Below are 20258 nucleotides of genomic sequence, written 5' to 3'. Positions count from 1 at the left end.
CTTGAAGAAGTGGCATTTGAAGGATGGAGATGTATGGCTGAAGAAATGAGAGAATGCTGGAATATATAGATCGAGACGTATATAGAATGCCCAAAGGGAGGTTGCTGAATTTGCTAGAGGCCAGAACACACAGATTTTGACAAGTCTACTTAAATGATTTCTTAAGAGCAGTAAGAGAGCATTAAAGAGGGTGCCACAACTCATTTGGTTGTGTCCGACTTCGGCTCAGGTCGTGATCTCGTGGTTCGTGGGTTTGAGCCCCGTGTCGGGCTCTGTGCTGACAGCTCAGAGCATGGACCCTGCTTCGGATTCTGTGTCTCCCTCTCTCTCTGCCTCTCTCCCAGTCACGTGCTCTCTGTCTCTCTCAAAATTAAATAAACATTAAAAAAAAGATTTAAAAAAGACAGCATTAAAGAGATTTACATGATGAGAGATTTTGTTTGTTGGCTTCATGGTGGTGTCAGGAGTGGTTGTGTGGACAGCAGATTGCTGGGCCATGGAAAGAAAAGAAGGAGCAAGAGATACGCTCAGAGTTGACGTCAGTAGTCTGTGCTCAAGATGACAGAGGTTCGGAGCAGGGTAGAGATGGAAAGAAGTGGGTGGATTTGAAAGATACTTGGGAGGCCAAATCAATATAACATGTGAATAACTGAACACAGATTTTGAGGAAGTGAAGGAATTGAGGACAATCACCTGGGTCTGGTTTATATAGCATGAAAGTTATTTTTTTTAATTGAGTGACAGTAAATAAATTTGGGGGAACTGAGATGGTACAAGGCTGAGAAAGAAGAAAAGAAAGAATGATAGATTCCAGACATTCCTGGAGAAAGGAGCTTAAGAGGTAGAGGATGGTCAAATAGCAAACAAGGCAGTCTCTCCAGAGGATCAATCTAACAGTAGAGCTCAGGACAGAGGCATGAGACAAGAGGGTATCATGGTGGTTATCAAACCCGATCCTCTTTAGAGTCACTTAAAGAGTTTGAAAATAAACACATAACAACGTCCCAGCCCCAAACCCCAGGATTCTGAATAAATTGAGGTGTGGGTGGGGCCCCAGTTCTGCATGTTCTCTGAAAGCTCCCGAGGGATTCTAATGTACAATTATAGTTGAGATCACATGGTCCAGAGGAAAGGAGGTGACAAAGAGGCTGCTAGAGTAATCCAGGTGTAGGATCCCTCATGACCACAGTGAAGGTGGAATGAGCAAACTGGGAAAGCTCAAATGAAGTGATTTTAAAAAAAAGTGCTTTGAAGATGAATAAGTACTATGAGAATGGAAGGACGTGGTATTTTTAACATTGAAAAATAGAATTATCATCCCCGGTTACTCCTCCAGAGTGTCAAGAACTTCTGTGAAAAGATGACAGGCTTCAACTTTATCTGAAGAAGAAAAGAGACATTGGGGTTGCCCTATCATTTCTTTTGTAATTAAAATATAACTTAATAAATAGTCATCAAAGCCCCTCCAGGGGCCTTGCATTTGTATATTGTGTTCACATCCTGACATGAGGAATAATCAATACTTACCTCCCACCTGCCAATTAGTGGTATTTTGATTTTCTTTAAAGACATTAAGGCTTCTAAACCCAAATCACAACATCAGATTTTAGTGATATGAAGACCAAATGTCAAAGATGTCAGTTTCCAGAAGCTACTTGATATTGGTTATGCAAAAATATGCATAAAGCTGAACTTCAGTTAGACATGACGCAAAAGAACAAAACACTTTATGAAATGTACATCAAAAGGCAGATTATAGCCACCATGAAAATTTCTCTGACTCTATAACTCTTTCATACAATGAGACACACACACACACACACACACACACACACACACACACCACTGATCTATAACCCTGATCATGAGATGTCACTGATGTATTTAATCAGTCTGTGATGTTTGAAATCTAATGTTTACCTCAGTAGATTGCAAATCCCTGAATGGCAGGAATCACTTATTGTTTTAATCTTCCAAAGGTTATCTTGGGTACCCTATGCATTCACAGGATTCTAAAGAGTTTGCAATATGAGCAACAAGTGTTAGATAAATAAGCCACCATTGTAGTGAGATCCAGCAGCCTGTAACCTGGCTAGAGAGAGAAGAGATGGGACCCAGGTGTGCTAAGGGATTATTAAATGGGCGGGTTGATGCACATCAGGAAAGATTTCCAAGACTAGGCTAAGAGGCTTATACTTTATCCTGTGAACAATGGGAAGCAAGAAGAGAACTGGGTCAGTTAAGTGGCATGACGAAATGGGTGATTAAGATTAATCTTACAGGCATGCAGGGTGGAGGGAAGCACTGAAAACAATTAAGAAGCAGTAAATTTAGTTCATTCTAGCTTATTGTAGTTATTAAAATATCCAGACTTGTTTCTGACATCTTACTTTTCGGTTTCTATTTGTGCCCTATTTTTTTCTTTTCCTTTTTTCTCCTCTTGCTTAAATCACTTGAGGTTTTTGTTTTGTGTTAATTCCCTTTTTCCACTTTGACCGTTCTATTTAAATGGGATTTCTTGAAATGTTGCCATAAATTTTTAAGTTAGAGTCTACATTTAAAGAATGTCTTAATCCCCAGCAATTCAAAGATTATAAAACCACCAAGTCTGATTACTCTCTTCCTGATTTACATGCTATGCTGTCCAAATGAGGGTTATTCTTTTTCTTAATCCTCAAATTACATATAATAGTAACTGGTAGTATTGGTGTATTTTAAAATATTATAAATTATAATATATAATATATTATAATATAATGCATAATTAGATATGTAAATTATACCATACTAAAAAAATTATTCTTTATCATTAAGCACCAAAAACTGTCTGACTAGACTTATTAAATGTTTACTATTTTATTTTCTTATCATTACTTCCTCCATCTAAAACTGGATAATTTTCCTTCTTCCCACAGTACTTCCTCTAGGTTTTTCTCAGGGGAAGATATATTAGTGGTAAATTCTCTTGGTTTTTGACAGTTCCTGAAAGTTAGTTTTTTGCTGAATACGCAATTATAGGTAGACAATTGTTTTCCATCAATGCTTTGAAAATATTATTTCACAATTTCTGCCTTCCTTTATTGTTGTTAAGGAGTGTGCCTTAACATGGGTTAAGTTAACATGGGTAGGTGCCTCGGAGCAGCTAATCTGTCACATATGGCCCGATGTACATGGACCAGGAGCTTATTTTTAACCTAGGTAAGAGATATGTGTCTGGGATAGAACGAACTAGGGTAGTGAGAATGGAATGAAAAAAAAAAAAAAACAACAAAAATCAGTAGTGCAAAGAAATGGTGGAATTTGAAATGTATGAAAAAGACAGGGGCATTTTTAAGTTGAATATTTTCTTTTTTTTCTTTTTTTTTAAATGTTTTTTTTTTCAACGTTTATTTATTTTTGGGACAGAGAGAGACAGAGCATGAACAGGGGAGGGGCAGAGAGAGAGAGGGAGACACAGAATCAGAAACAGGCTCCAGGCTCTGAGCCATCAGCCCAGAGCCCGACGCGGGGCTCGAACTCACGGACCGTGAGATCGTGACCTGGCTGAAGTCGGACGCTTAACCGACTGCGCCACCCAGGCGCCCCTAAGTTGTATATTTTCATGATGTATGTTCAAAAAGTATCTGACATGCACACAATACCAAACTCCATGGATGGTCTGCTCTATGATAATGTAGGATGACTTTATTTTCCTCTACAGAGGAGAAAAGAGAATCCAGCTATCTGAAAACTGTCATATTTTTAACTGGTTCCTTACAGCCTCTGTATATGGTTGCCAATGACTCCGAAGAATGAAGATTCTCTTTGCAGAGCATGATAAATAACAGATGCCCAGTGAATGTTTTTTGAACTAAACTGATTTTAACAATTATATAAATATGTGCCAATACCACCCAGCTTCCTTGATTAAAAGCCGAGCATGTGTTAAGTCAAATGTCAGTGTAATCCAAGATTATCCATAAATAACAGACAAAAGCTCTGGAATCCTCAAGTTTACAAAATACCAGCATCCTTGATCATTCATACATGCATTTTGTCTTTCTCAATCACTAGGCAGTGAAGTATATGCTACCTATAGTTCATAATTACTGTTAACAACACATTTTTTTTTCTCAGCAATTGCATATGGTCACTTATCCTCTGATCAAGGAGGTACTTCTTTCATTAAATCTTTTCTTTGCCATGACTTTCTCGAATGAGCCCAGAACCCCAGTTCTGCCAATGGTACTGAAAAGAAATTTAAATAAAACAACAGCACCTTCCTCAGGAAACTCTGACGGATAAGCCAACATATTTCTATTGAACTTTGGAATAGTAATTTCTGCTATAAATAGACACCCTGTTGTTGGAGATTTGCCCTTATCCCTTATTAGGAGTTGGTGCTAAATACTTTTTCACAGTTAGATACGTACCAGGGTACAGTAGAAAGTGCAAACAATTCCTGTTGCGAACACAGAGCCCCAGAGATCAAACCCAGTCACTAGAAAAGGAGAAAAATATTGAAAGAAGTTACTCTGAGAAAAGTAGAAGAGCAAGTTATATGAGGAAAAAGTCACAATATTTTTGTAAATGTTCTTCATAGGCAAATGGAAATCAAATTAGAATTTTCTCTTATTAAATTCACCTCTGATAAAGATTATGTTTTGCATTGTTATACTTCAACTCCATGTCTAATTTTTAGATAATATTAACAGCCAAAGTTTTTCTCCTAACATTCTGCAACTTCAAGTTTTTGTACCAACTTTTTCTTAGCAGATTTTGTCTGAGTGCTTTGAAACCACCTGAACATCAGCCATGTAAATATTTCTTGATATAAGCACATAGAATGATTAAATTAAATATTGAATACTTCTAATATTATAGGTAACATTATGAAATTTATTTTAATTTTTAAATTTTTTTGTTTCTAGGATCCTATTCTCTCAAAAATGTCATGTATAATTCTTAAAACAATCACTACAACTACCTTTTACACCTATATTCAGATCAACTACTTCATGAAATCACTGAGACAGGATCATACATTATAAACTAATTTAATGATTATATGCATGCAATACCAAAATTGCCACCCTTTCAGTGATTAAAAAAATAAACAAACAAAGGGCAGTCAAACTTGGTGTTTGAAACCACATAGGCAAAATGAAGCAACTAATGATTTCCATTATTTTCAGTTTTGGAATTTTAGAGCTTTATGTTGTGACCACTGCAGTCGTTAGAGCCCCCTAACCACAGGAATGTCTCCCCGAGATGTATGCATATTTCTCAAGGTGTATGTAAGCATACGGACAATGGGAAGTACCCACGGGAGTATGGGTAACTCACCTTGATTGAGTGCCAGGGCAGGGGCATACACCACCACTCCTGTGTAGAGAATCTGGTGGGGAAACAAGAATCAGGTGAACAGTGTGAACGGGGACACGGAAGAGAGAGCTGCCTCAAAGTCTCCTTATTGACCTCAGAGAGGTATCTCCCTCAACATGTGCACTAGACATGTCACTGGCAACCACTCTAATCTTGAAATCATCGATCACTGTCATCAGTTTGCAAAGGGTTTAATATGCATTAGATGGAGGAAGAGCACTGGACTTTCAAGAGTGCTATGAATGTTGAGATTTTATGGCTAGATATGGTGTATTTCTGAAGGATATAAAAATAGGCTTCCAGGTACGTTTTTGATGTAAGCTTTCTCCACCCCCGCCCCCGCCTCCATGAATATATCACAATGACTCAGCCTCATGTTTGCAGCTTGCTGAAATGAGGATTTTAGAATGGAGAGAGTACAGTGCAGGGATGACTATAACAACGTGGGTGGGCTCATCTTTGGACTCCCAGGATTGTAGCCACTACACTGACGGAAATGAGTGCAGCCCCATTTCCTTCTAAATGGGATTTCAACATTTAGAGACTGGTGTGAGGGTTTTAAAAGGCAAGGGTGTATGGGCATGTCAGGGAGTGCTACTTTTGTCCTTTTCTCTCAAATTCTTCAGTTGGTAAGTGGGAGTTTTGATTAAGAAAGGGAAGATTATTTTCCAGCAAAAAGTACTTGGTGAATCATAGGAAGTGTACCAACAGTGTGCCACACTCAAACGGGGGGCAGCATGAAGGAGCCCAGAGCCTAGGAAGTAGGAGAGAAGTCCAAAAGTGTAGAGAGGGAATATTGTCTTAAAATTATTTTCAGCAAAATGGGCATTCCTGTTTCAACACAGTTCACCAGTGAAAAACCAGTTACTGGACCATTTCATATCCAAAGCAATGTTTACAAGTGAAAGAAAAGTTTTAAATAAAATGTTAACGTTTTTTTCCTTTGTGGTTTATAATATACACCTGTTTGTTATTTATTATTTGGGTGGATATATGGGATCTGTACAATGTGGATAACTCTCAATGTAATCACATGTCTCACAAGTGCTATCCTTAGAAGAAAGTAGTTTCCTCTTGGCGTTAAGTCTGTCCCTTAGTTTCATGAATTGTCCCCTGAAGCAAACAAACCCATCTCTTTTCACCCCACACATTCTGCATCTGTAGTGGTCCTCTTCCCCTTACCGTCTGCACGATGTAGATGACAGTGGCTGCGTAGCGTACTGGTTTATTGAATCGCAGCTGTAAGTACTAGAAAGAACAGAGAGAAGGACAAGCAAAGAGTCAGAGTTTTACACAAAAGCTGCTCAGAAGATTCTCGTATGATCTCCCTAATTCCAATCCTTGCCCGTCCATTCCATCAACCATACATCTGGCACATTGGTTCTGCTACAGCAGGTTCTAATCATGTCACTCTTTTTCCTAAAATCGTCAATGATTATCATTGATAAAGTGCTCGTGCGCACTGGGTATTCTCTACCAATATGTATATGTGTATATATATATATATATATATATATATATATATACCCTTCCTATTGTAAGTCATTCCACTAACCCTCCCATTGTATTTATTCTCCACATAAAATCACTGTATGCTATTCAGTCAACACGCTTTGTACTTCTCAGACTTTTTTTGTTTGGCCAGACCCTTCAATGTGAGAGAAACTCTCCCCCCAACCCATTCACCAATTCTTAGTCATCTTTCAAGAACACTGGCCCAGCAGCCATGCCTATTCCTACCTATACTTTCTTCTCTGAGCTCTGAGAGCAATTATATTACACTATTTATTACATTAAACTTGATCACCTGCTGTCTTGCGTATTGATGTTGGATTCATGTATCTCACTGTATCTGTTCCTTAAGGCTACTGTATAACAAATTACCATGGATTTGATGTGGTTTAAAGTAACAGAAATGCATTCTCTCAAGACTCTGGAGACCAGAAGTACAAAATCAATTTCACTGGGCCCAAATCAAGGTGCTGGCAGGATGGAGGCTTTAGAAGAGAATCTTAACTCACTTAACGGTAAAATAATTTTTATTCCTGAGACTCTGGTTCCATCACTTCCATCACAATATGGCTCTGTGGTCACATTGCCTCATCTCCTGGCTATCCTCCCTCTATCTCTGTCTTAGAAAGGTACATATGACTGTACAGAGGGCCTACCTGGATAGATCCAGGATAATCTCTTGTTTTAAGAAGCTTAATTTAATCACATTTGCAAAGACCTTTTTTTTTTTTTTAAATCATATAAGGTAATGGTCACAGGTCTAGGGATTAGAATATTGACTTTTATTTTTTAGAGGGGAAGCGATGCATTTTTCAGCCTATCACACTTACTTTCCCTGATACATGTAAACAGTGTTCTATTTTATTCACTTTTATTTTCATCTTTCATATATTCATTTATTTATTAAATAATTATTACCTGACTTCCTTACTGCATTCTGACATACAATAATACCAAATACGATATAATCTGAACCCTAGGGGATTTTACAGATTAAAGGAGATGATCAATAACAAATTTATACTAATAACAAGTGATGCTTCAGGTATGATATATTCTAGAAGAACTACCAGGAGCTGTGCACACGTTAATAGCTGGATCTGGTTTACTGTTGGAGGTCAAGAAAGGTCTTTCTGAGTAAATATTCTAGACTACACTAGCATTTGTCTTCTCCTGCATAATAAACATGTACGGAGTGAACAAAATAAATGTGAAAAGTAGAAAATGGGGGCACCTGGGTGGTTCAGTGAGATAAGAGTCTGACTTCGGCTCAGGTCATGACCTCATGGTTTGTGGGTCTGACTGAGCCCCACATCAGGCTCTCTGCTGTCAGCGTGGAGTCCACTTCAGATCCTCTGCCCCCCTCTCTCTGCCCCTCCCCTGCTTGCTGGCTCTCTCTCTCTTTTTCTCAAAAATAAATAAATATTTATTTATTTATTTAAATACACATATATATATATTTTTTTTTTTTTAAGTAGAAAATGTGACTTGAGGTTTCAATTTCTTGGTAGTAGTTTCGAATTGGTTGTAATTCTGTCTTATCCGCATTGAAAAAATAATTTTTTATTAAATCAGAAGTTAACTACTGGTTTCTTCTTTTCCTGGAAATGATAACTAACTGCTGCTTCAAGGCATAAGATGGGTCCTTCTTTGAAACCCTAAAAGTAACTCCCTTGGCAGAACTGTTACTCAACTTCATACTAATACACATGTCCCAGTTTACCCTGATCAACCCTTACTCCAAGAAAATAACCATATTCTTTGCAGACCCTCTTTCTTCAGATGATTGATTCAGTACACTGTGTATGAGTCAGGAAATAGTCTAGTGGGTGTGTAACTAAGGGCACCAAATATAAGGAAAATGTTCTTAAAGATCTCTTACACGAGATAAGAGAGACAATTCCAACTGCATAAGTTTGTATCTGAATGAATGCATTTACCCAGTCTTTCAATTAGCTCCTCCCTCCATCAATGGTCCTCTTTGGTGTCTATCTATTGCTACAGTCTAAGTAAAAATGAAAGTTCAACCAAAGGGTTGCATGCTTCTTGCCTGTTTTCAAAAATAGCACAGGTAACACTTACCATCATTATATTTGATTATTTTCAAAACCCCAGACCTGATCAAGCTACATTCTTTTCTATCTCAGTAAATAGTAAGTCAACTTCTTATGTTGGTTCAAACTCACAGAACATGGATCCATTCTTTACTCCTCTCTTTCTCTCACTCCCCACATCCAATTCATACAAGAATCCTGGTGCCTATGCCCAATTTCAAAATATAGCCACTTGCATCATCTCTTACCACTGCAATAACATCAGTTTTTGCCTGGGTCACAGTAAGAACCTCCTAACTAGACCTCTGGCTTCCACAGTCAAAACCTTAGAATCATTCTCAACATCCAGCTAGAGCAACACTCAAAATACAAATCACATCATGTCACTCTGTCGAAATGCTGTAATGACCCATCTCACAGAGAGTAAGAGTCAATCCTCACAATGACCTAAAAGGCTTTGTAGCATTGGTTAAAACCCTATCAAACCCTGAATATCCATTTTATTTTTTTCTTATTTTTTTTTTAATTTTTTTTCAACGTTTTTTATTTATTTTGGGGACAGAGAGAGACAGAGCATGAACGGGGGAGGGGCAGAGAGAGAGGGAGACACAGAATCGGAAACAGGCTCCAGGTTCTGAGCCATCAGCCCAGAGCCTGACACGGGGCTCGAACTCACGGACTGCAAGATCGTGACCTGGCTGAAGTCGGACGCTTAACCGACTGCGCCACCCAGGCGCCCCCCCCCAAATATCCATTTTAAAGCAAACATATTATAACAGCATTTACTATACTGAAATAATATTCGATAATGACATCTTACACCTACACATCTAATTTCTGAAAATTTAAATATAGTTACTACAATATGACAAGTGTAAAAGGAGAAGTAAAAGGGAACAAACTTACCCTCCAAAGTATGTCATCTATAATGCTTAAAAACCACTATAAAGGATGATATTTTAAGAGTAGTAGCCTGTGCCTTCTTATAATGAAAAAGTTTGGATTAAAGAAAAGTAATTCCGAAGCCATTTAGTTTTTAAGAAGTCCAAGAAAAATGAGAAGGCAGGTAAACACCAGCCTATAAACTAGTGTGAAGGGCAAATAATAACAGACTGTATTTATTAGCGTGTGATAAGAAAAAGAAGGAAATAATTTTAACTGAAGTGAAGACAACATGATGAGACTAATTATAAACTGTCCAAGTAGAGATAACAAAAATGTATGATATTGCAAATGAGCTGAGCCTAATTTATAACGTGAGGGTGAGAACAATTCCTTATGCTTTGACACGGGACAGAATAATGATAATGTCACACAGATGGCACATCTTAGTCTCAAAAATCCCACTTTATATCAAAGCATTTAAATCAGTTGGCTATTGCTGTATAGCACTCACCCAGAAACTCACTGGCTTCAAAACAAAGGACATAATCAACTATTCTGCAATTAAAAGAAAAAAAAAACTAAAAATAAAAAAAATAAAAAAGGATTTAATATTTGTCATCATTTTTTGTGGAATTGCTGGGTTATTTTTCTACTTGTTTCCCCAGGCCTCTCATGGGGCTGCGATCAGCTGCAAGGTCAGCTGAGTGAGAAGGTCCAGATGGCCTCATTCACATGTCTGCTAGGTGTGTTGGCTGCTGGATGGGGTGCCTCTGTTCTCCTCTCTGTGTTCACTCATCCTCCAGAAGCTAGCCCAGCTAGCCCAGCTTCCTGACATAGCAGTACCAGAACAGCCTTCCAAGAGGGCAAAACCAGAAGCTATCTACCTCACGAGGCCTAGGGCCCAAATACACACATCACTTCTGCCACACTCTATTGGTCAAAGCAAGTCACAGGCCATCAGAGATTCAAGGGGTGGGGAAACAGACCCCACCTCTTCCAAGCCTTTAGCAGTTTAAAGACCCAGGAAAGGATACCTATGGATGAATAGCAGGGAATGGAGGATGAGCAAAGAAACGTAAATTCAAGTTGCTATAAAGAGCTTAAGTGGTATAAATGTGGGGACAGTAACAACAACAACAACAATTATACAAACCTCTTATGCAGCATTTACCATTTGCCAGGTTCTGTTAAAAGCATTTTCATGTAACACCTCATTGACTCCTCACAGACATCCTTGGAAGCAGGTGCTTCTATTATCACTATTTTACATATGTGGAAATCAGGTACAGAGAAGTTAAGCGATTTTCCCAGTCATCCACTGGTAGGTGGCATCACTAGCATTCAAAGCCAAATAGACAGAGTCAAGAGTCCATGCTTTTAATCCCGGCACCAGATTGCCAATTCTTATAAAGCAAAAGCCAATCCTCAACTCATATGCACTTTACACAATCTGAATTTCTTATTATTAGGGTACTGATAATTTTAAAATATGTAGAGGGCAGGGGCACTTGGGTGGCTCAGTCGGTTGAGCATCCGACTTTGGCTCAGGTCATGATCTGGCAGTTCGCGAGTTCTAGCCCCACATCAGACTTGCTGCTGTCAGCGCAGAACCCACTTCAGATACTCCATCCCCCTCTCTTTCTGTCCCTCCGCCACTTACTCTCTCTCTCTCAAAAATAAACAAACACTTAAAAATAAAATAAAATATGTAGAGGGCAACAAACTCTATAACTTAAAATCAATGAAACCCTTGCATTTCCTGTATCTGTGTTAATTTAATAATTGAAAGGCAGCCTCAAATCTCCTCAGTTACATATTTGCAAGTGGTTTAATGTAGTAAATGAACCACTTGACTAAAACCAGTTACAACCAACTGTGTATTGAGTAGCACATCTGGAATGGATTGCTCAGTAAATTTTTCAATAGTTTCAAGACAATGTTTTTATTCCATTTTAATTTGGGGAAAATATAACTAATTTATAGTGTGTGTGTGGATAACTTTTTATTTTAAAAAGTTAACATTATTATGTAGCAAAGTACTACTAATTTCCATTTGCAGTAGCTTTTGAACATGAGGGCATTAAAAAATCACTAAACACACGGTACAAGTATTCATTACATATATGCGTTTTACATACTGCAAGATACCTAGTGTCCCTGCTCATGCTCCTTAAATTTCAGTAGTGTCCCCCACTCATTGCCAAATTGCCCCATAAATATTTAAAGCTCCCTGTGTCTGCCACCACACCCACTAAAACTGCTACTCCTTGTAATGGGGTCCTCTATGTCTTTGATCTCATCTTTCTCTTTTCTCCCCTTGGCTCACTCTTCTCCAAGCACACTGATTTCCTTGCTGTCCTTCAAACATGCTAATCACACTCCCCTTTTAGGGCCTTTGTGTCTGTGGTTACTTTAGCTTGGGGTGTTCTTCTCTCCTATGGTGCAATTGCTTGCTTTCTAGAGGTCCCCACTGAAACAAATGCCTTATTATCATTGAAGTCTCACTTAACCACCCTATGTGAATTATCAACATTCTGCACTCAAAGCAGAACTCCTATTTTCTACCTTATTCTAATCACCTTTTCTCTATTGTATTTAGTAGGGCAGGATATCATTGTGATGCAGCACTCAATCTCTAAAGTTAGACTGCCCTGGCCCCCCCCCACCCCCGCCCCGCCCCCCCACGGTGGCTTAGTCAGTTAAGCATTCAACTTTGGTTAAGGTCATGATCTGGCAGTTGGTGGGTTCAAGCCCTGCATCCGACTCTGTGCTGACAGCTCAGAGTCTGGAGCCTGCTTCGGATTCTGTCTCCCTCTCTACCCCTCCCTGGCTCGCTCGCTTGCCCTCTCTCTTTCAAAAATAAATATGCATTTAAAAAAATTAAAATTAGACTGCCCAGGTTTGAAAAACTGCCACTTGCTAGCTATGTGACATTGAGCAAGTTACTTAACTCTATGTGCCTCATTTTTCTAGTCTGTTAAATGGGGATGATAATAATAGAACCTATCTAAAAAGGTTTTTTGAAGGCCAAATGATTTAATACGTGTAAAGTCCCTAGAGCAGTGCTCAGCACACAGCTAAATAGCAAATACATTTCTGTTATGACCGTCCTACATAGTATGTTTATTGATCACCTTCTCTGCTATAAAACAAGTGCCATGAGAGCAGGGGTCTGACTCAGTGCTTCATCTCTAGGACCTAGAGTGTGCCTGGAACATAGATGCTTAATGACTATTGAATGGACTATTGAATTAGTTGTAAAAATGATTTTCCACATTTGGCTATTTTTTTTATATATATAATTTGAAAAGCTCTTTTACACTTAATGAAATCTTCATGAAAGAAGGGAATTATGATTTCCTACATGGAAGCTGAAGGTGGTAAACACTTGGTAACTTGCACAAGGTCATCCTATTATTAAGTAATGGACTTTGAAATCAAATTCATGTTTTCTGACTCTTCTCTCTATCCCTTGGTCTCCCTCTCTCTCTCTCTCTCTAGCAGTTACCTAGGTTTTTTTTGTGTGTGCTTTTTGTTTTTTGTTTTTTGTTTGTGTGTGTGTTGTTTTTTGTTTTTTGTTTTTTAATGCTAGCAATGCCTTTGGGAGTCAAACCTTAATAGCTGATTGGAAAAACCAAGGATATATTTATGTTTTCAGCAATACACTGATGAGCAATGAGGACATGTGTATATGTATTTTAGGACTAAGTATAAATTTAGTCATTTTCCCTTGAATGACATCCTAAATAGTAACTGTTGTATTACCTAATTCTGATTACCTAGTTTTGGTGGGGAGGGGAGTTAGAGGTTGGATATTTGGGGTGTGATTATCTATGGAATCATAAGTTTTAAAACCTCCTGGAGGGGCACCTGGGTGCCGCAGTCGGTTAAGCGTCCGACTTCAGCCAGGTCACGATCTCACGGTCCGTGAGTTCGAGCCCCGCGTCAGGCTCTGGGCTGATGGCTCAGAACCTGGAGCCTGTTTCCGATTCTGTGTCTCCCTCTCTCTCTGCCCCTCCCCTGTTCATGCTCTGTCTCTCTCTGTCCGAAAAATAAATAAACGTTGAAAAAAAAATTCTTTAAAAAAAAATAAAACCTTCTGGAAAGTTTGTGCCTAAGTGGCTTTTGAAGTCTAGGGTAATCCTTTATAATCATTTAGTTTAGGGAGATAAAAAAAAAAGAGGTCTTTTAAGAATCCTCTGCTGTGACTTAGTAGGGATGGTACCAGATAAGGAAAATAAATACCTTTCTCATAGAAAACGACTTAGGATCATGCTTAAATATTGGACACACAAATTCAAGTTTTAACATGCTATTTTTCTAGAGAATTATTGCAAAATCAAAACTGCCTCATTTTCTTTTCATTAACATAATCCCCTTACTTATATCATTTAGCATTTCCCCCCATGGAAATATTTTCTAATTTTTTTTTAAAAATTACCATTTCTCCACTGAAAATTGGATAGTAATAACTTATATTAAAGTATTCAGCTCTATTATATAATGGAAAGGGATAAAGACAAAATGGGCTCTCGGTAGGCTTCATCTGCTATATAATTTCACTAAGCCATTTATCTAAATCTCAGTGTTCTTATCTAGAAAATGACAATATTTACAGTATGTGTTCTGAATATTTTTTAGAATAATGATGTCAATAATACAAATAATAACATTAACTCTCTCTCATTGAAACTCTCCTACAAGTCAGGCAATGCATAATGTGGTTACAGATAGGTATCATCTAATCATTGAAATGCCTCTGGGATTGGCTCCAGACTTTCATTTTACAAATGGAAAAACAGTTGTGTGTCCAAAGGTAACCTTGTCCCAATAACAACAAAATGTATTTTTACCGTGATGTGTAATTGTCTTGAAAATAAATGTGTTTTTCAACTACAATGTGTTATTAAGACGATATATGTTATTAGAAGAAGAAGAAAAAAAAAAGAATAACCAAAAATGTTCAAGTGGAGAGAAAAGAGCAACTCCTTCCAAAGTAAAGAAGAGAATGATGTGTTTTGAAGTGTTGGGGTTCGGAGCCAATGGCCAAGAAAGAATTCTTGAGATGTCTTCAGTGCAAAAAGGTGTTTTTGTTGTCGTTGTTGTTTTGGTTTTTTTTGTTTTTGTTTTTTTTTTAGTAATGGGAGCAGGCCAGGACCCAGGGGCAGAAAGAGCTGCCCTGGGGTTGAGAGGACTGACTGATTATATCCTTGGGAGCTGGGGGAGGCAAAGACAGGGGAAGTTTCCAAAAGGACTTTCATGTTAAAGGAGACTCACATGATCCTCCAGGCCTAGCTATTTCAAGTTAAGGTTGTTTTACCCTGTAGCAAAGCATGAACAGAAAGACAGTTGGGGGTTCCTGGAGAAATGTTCTAGTCCACCTGCCTCAAGTATTTGTCAATGGGCTGCAGGTTATAAGAAAATTTAATTTTATCTACATTTCTTTGTGCCTTTGTTTCCCACATCAGGTAATAGTTGTCTTACCTCGTAAGTGCTGGTGATGCCAGATCTGTAGAACACAGGAAGAAAGAGCTCTGCTGTGAGGATGATGACGAATGTGTAGGAAATAAAGAAGAGCAGAAACGATGCCCCAAAGCGATAAACCTCGGAGGGGGCCCCTAGGACCGTGACAGCTGACATGAAGCTGGCTGTCAGAGACAACGCTACAGGGCCAAAGCTCATTTGCCTTCCCCCAACCAGGAACTCCCTTGAAGTTGCCTTTTTCCTCTCCTTGATAGCAAAGAACACCCCAATTCCAGAGGAAATAACAAAGAGGGCTGCAAATACGACGTAATCCCAAACTGCGAAGTTCTTCACCTCCATGCTGGGAGCTATGGCACCAGAGGGTTGCTTTCAACTGGGTCTCAGGGAGGTTGTTTCCAAAAGCAAAACTCAGTACAGTAGATGTTTTTCCAAGAGTGGAGGCTGTAATTTTCTGAAAAGATTGATGAGCACAGGTACTTGAGTGGATCTTCAGACACCAAGTTGTATTCAGAGAAGACCTCAAGAGTTGGCTACAAAGATTCTGGTAGTGGTATTGGTACCAACAGATGAGAACTTGAAATCTGACCCCAGCCAGGAGCTGTCTGCTGCTGGACTAAAGCATGTGCCACAGAGAAGGAATTCAGATGTGTTCTGAAATTAATAACCATGGGGGTGGAATGGACTCGCCAGATAACATGCTCTTTTATCTTCTGGATTTTTTTTTTTCTGACTTAAGGTTAAACATTACTGGGGAAACAATGGAAGTGATACAAGTTGACCATCTCAGCATTTTAAATTAGTGAAATGGAATCTGTAATACACAACACCACCCTTAGTGGTGTCTTACCCCTGAGCAAGGGAGGGTGGGGGATGGGTACCTGTGATTGCCCGAGTCATCGGGTGAGGAGAGAAAAGAGCAAAGGACTGGTATTGAGGAGACCTTTGCTCAAGTTGGCTCGGATAGTAAGCAAGCTGTGCAATTGTTGGCAAATCGTTTAATCTTTCTGAGCTTCATCTGGAGCAAGGGGGTAATAAGACCTTACAAGGGTTACTAGGAGTTTTTCAGTGTGTCAAACTTGCTGATCTGTAAAATCTGTAAAATCTGTAAAATTTTCCTGATCTGTAAAATGAAAGATAATATCTATCTCATTGGCCATTATTTATGTTTATAGTAGGGTACTCCTGAACAAATAGTCATTTCTCTCTTGACTCAGAAAATGGATTTACCATTTTTTGACTGTTAATAAAGCATCTGTAGTCCTCAGTTTTATCTCCCAGTCTCCCCTTCATTTGGACATTTATGACACTTGTACCCAGAGGCTAAGTCAGAGTTAGCACTTGGACAAATGAGAAAAGGAGGGTGAAAATCCAGTTATAGATTCCTGTTTCTGATCTTGTTAGACTGCCAATTGTTCTGAGTTTCCCCAGCAAGCCTCTGGGGGTGACAATTTCTCCATTTTGTTCATACTTTTCCTCTTTCTCAGTGGTCTTCCCTGACCCTAGCTCTACAAAGCCTGGTCATTCCACAGGGTCTATCTAGTTCCTGTCTCCTCTGCTCTGTGGCACCTTCTGACTCGCACCTGCTCTCTCTACCTCAGCTCCTATGGGAAGCAGCCTCCTATGATACTCACTTTGAATTCTGAAAGAATCTTCACCTATTTTAATGAACGTATATGAGGATCTGCTTGAATTGGTCAGTTGTTGTAGATGACCAGCTTCTGGAAGATATAGGCACGAGGCCTGGTCCATAGTGCCCAGGAAATAGTGGCCACTATAGAAAATAAGGATATAATTAAAAAACCAAAAGAAGAAAATATAAATTATTCAATATGGCCCAAACCAGAAAGATTTTCTGTCAAACAGGGGAAATTCTGATTTTGCTTTTGACATCTGGATAAAAGAATAAATCTTTGATTATTTGTTTAGCCTGGATACTGTCTTCACTCCTGACTTTGCTCCATGTATTTGAATTAGGCCACAGGAAGCTCTGATGGCCAAAATATGCTTTTAGTTACAAATAAATACTCTGGTTACAAAAAAGTCTCTGCCTGGAGCTATCTGTGTCCTGTTGTTAAAATTCTTTCTCTAACTCTGCAGACTTGATATGATCAGTTTTAGTGGGAAACTAGGTCTTTAGTATTTTTATTTTAACCAAGGCTTTTAATTATTTTTACCATGAGGTATTCTAATTATATAACAGGTTTTTGTTTGCAATGGTCTCAGCAGAAAATCAGATCTCTGGCTTTCAGAGACTTGACTACATTATACTTTAATATTAACACCAACTAAGTGTTAATATTCAATCCAGAAGGTGTGTAAACAACTTGCTCAGGTCAGGTGAACACGTGTTTGCAACATTATCGTTACATCTATGAGGTCCCAGGGTTAACTACCAGAAGCTTGCAGCTGACGAGGCAATGAGTGCTACTGTTTTTAACGAACCATCATCAAGAAACAGTATTGTCAGGGTGCCTGGGTAGCTCAGCGGGTTAAGCATCTGACTTCGGTTCCAGTCATGATCTTGCGGTTCCTGAGTTCGAACCCCTCATTGTGCTCCGCCCTGGTGGTGTGGAGTCTGCTTGGGTTCTCTCCCTCACTCTCTCTCTCTCTCTGTATAAATAAATAAATAAAACAGTATTGTCTACGTAACTTCCATTTGTCTTGGATTTCAAAATAGTGAAGAAGCAGAGTAGTTAATTGACATGCGGAGGAAGCTGCATGCGTCTCAGTATAATATTCCTTGCTTTCAACACTTTGCTGGCTGTAAGTCACAGCGTCAACTTATTAATTTCATTCTCAGTTATTTCCCATTTTTCAAAAATCTTTTTCTCCTTTTGGTAACATTCAATGTCTTCAAATTCTCTATTTCCCAGTGAAGCTCACTCTATGCAAGGTTCATGATGATTATAAAGCATAGAACCAATTTATTAATAACTTTTCAGGGAAAACAAAAGAACCAGCACACTCAAATGCTATATCAATTAGAAGGTGCATCCCTATATCAAAAATATTAACATGGAAGAGAGAGGAAATGTATTTCTTTGATCTGAAGAAACCCCAATATCTCCAGCTCCCTTTTGCAGGTGCTCCAAATGCAAACATTTGTGCCTTATTCCTTCGTATGTGCTGTGACCTTTTTTAGAAGGTAAAATGTCAAGGCCTGCGCTCCCAACACATTCTTCCCTAAAGATGTTCCACTATCCAATTTACCCACCACCTAATAGGTTAGATTTGTTGTTGTTACCATTAATAGTCTCCTTAGTATAAAATAGTTCTGCATCTTGCTTGGAACAAGTTCTAATGGGAAAAAGGAAGAGAATTTGAGAAAATTAAATGCTACCAAAGGGAGTAAAGGGTGAAGAAACTGGCAAGACCAGACACCTGGGGGAATGGTGTTGGGGACGTGGAATAGGAGTGAAGACAGAGTACAGGAATCTGACTGGTGGCACAGACATCTCTCAAAAACAGTGAGGATTTCTCAAAACCAGTATAAGGAGAACCAAAAGGATTCTAACAATGATAGTAACTCATATTAAATCTTATTTTTTCTAGCTTATTGAGATATAGGTAACATATAACATTGTATAAGTTTTGGACATATAATGTAGTGATCTGATACACTTATATGTTGCAAAATGATTATCACAGTAGGGTAAGTTGATTCCATCATTTCCCATTTTGGGGGCAGTGGGGGAGAACATTTAAGATCTACTCTCTTATCAACTTTTAGGTAAATAATACTGTATTGTGAACCATGTTGTGCTGGAGTGTAATTCCCTTTTTTTTTACCTGCAACCTTTATGGAAACACTGCTACATCACTGATATTGTATTGGTGTTTCAACATTACACTAAAGGGAAAAGATGTTGTGTTCATCTCTGGATTCAACATGGGGGATAAGGAAGAAAAACTGTTGAAGGAAGTATGACACCTAGGGGAGACTGAGAACCCAGAAGAAACAAAAACTGGAGAAAGACCTCCTGACAATCTTTATAATCTTGGCCACTGAGGCAGGGAAGACTACTTGGTATCACAGTCTATCAAAGTCAGGAGATTAAGCTTTCTTGTCTCTGTTTTTTGGTCTTGTGTTTGTGTTTTTGCATTTCTTTCTTTTTCCTTTCCTTCTTTCCTTTCCTTTCCTTTCCTTTCCTCTCCTTTCCTTTTCTCTTTTCCTCTTTTCTTCTTTTTCCTTCTCTTTCTTTCCTTCCTTCATTCCTTCCTCCTTTCTTTCTTTCTTTCTTCCTTCCTTCCTTCCTTCCTTCCTTCCTTCCTTCCTTCTTTCTTCTTCTTTTTAATATTAAAAGAATTTAAAATTCTTTTATCCACCTAGGGCCCCTGGTGGCTCAGTCTGTAGAGCTTCTGACTGTTTATTTGGGCTCAGGTCATCATCTCCTAGATGGTGGGATTAAGCCCCATGTGATAGTGTGGGGCCTGCTTAGAATTCTCTCTCTCCTCACTTTCTGCCCCTTCCCTCATGTGTGAGCACATGCATACTCTCTCTCTCTCTCTCTCTCTCTCTCAAGATAAATAAACTTAAAAAAACAACAAAAAAATGAAGGGTGATCTGAGAAGATTGGAGGATTTGGGGAACCAGAAGTTGACGCTTGAATTTCATTTACATACTTTCACAAGGAAAAGTGTTCCCAAGCCCTACCATAATATAATGGAAAATACTTACCTGCAACAAGAGACCAAATTTCTTTCTCTACCCTGACTTTAAGGGTAGATTTTGTGCTGTTTTATCTGGTTCTTGGTTATCACATTTGTAAAAAGTGATGGTATATCATATTAATAATTAGAAACTTAGATTAATGTAAGTAACTAAATCACCTTTTCAAGTCTGCTTAAATGTCACCTTCTTTTATCAACCTATTTAAAATGCAAACAACCACTTCCAAATCTCCTTTTTCTGCTCTATTTTTTCTTCAAAAATGTATTCTCTACTAATATACTGTATAA

General features: G+C 38.5%; 1 protein-coding gene across 1 annotated transcript in view; it reads right to left on the bottom strand.

Annotated features, from left to right (window-relative positions):
* Positions 1-15982, bottom strand: part of SLC5A12 (solute carrier family 5 member 12) — a 47722-nt gene extending 31740 nt beyond the window's left edge. The window contains exons 1-4 of the mRNA XM_040495588.1: positions 15300-15982; positions 6547-6612; positions 5326-5377; positions 4413-4480 (exon numbers count right to left, since the gene is read on the bottom strand). Of these exons, the coding sequence (XP_040351522.1) occupies positions 4413-4480; positions 5326-5377; positions 6547-6612; positions 15300-15638 (525 nt within the window). The 5' untranslated portion in view covers positions 15639-15982. The remainder of the gene's footprint in view (positions 1-4412; positions 4481-5325; positions 5378-6546; positions 6613-15299) is intronic.
* Between the last annotated feature and the right edge of the window lie 4276 nt (positions 15983-20258).

The sequence above is a fragment of the Herpailurus yagouaroundi genome, unplaced genomic scaffold (genome assembly GCF_014898765.1).
Source record: "Herpailurus yagouaroundi ecotype Mexico unplaced genomic scaffold, PumYag 187, whole genome shotgun sequence".
Lineage (NCBI taxonomy): Eukaryota > Metazoa > Chordata > Mammalia > Carnivora > Felidae > Herpailurus > Herpailurus yagouaroundi.
The sequence above is the reverse complement of the archived record's forward strand: the minus strand, read 5'-3'. Positions and strand labels throughout refer to the sequence as shown.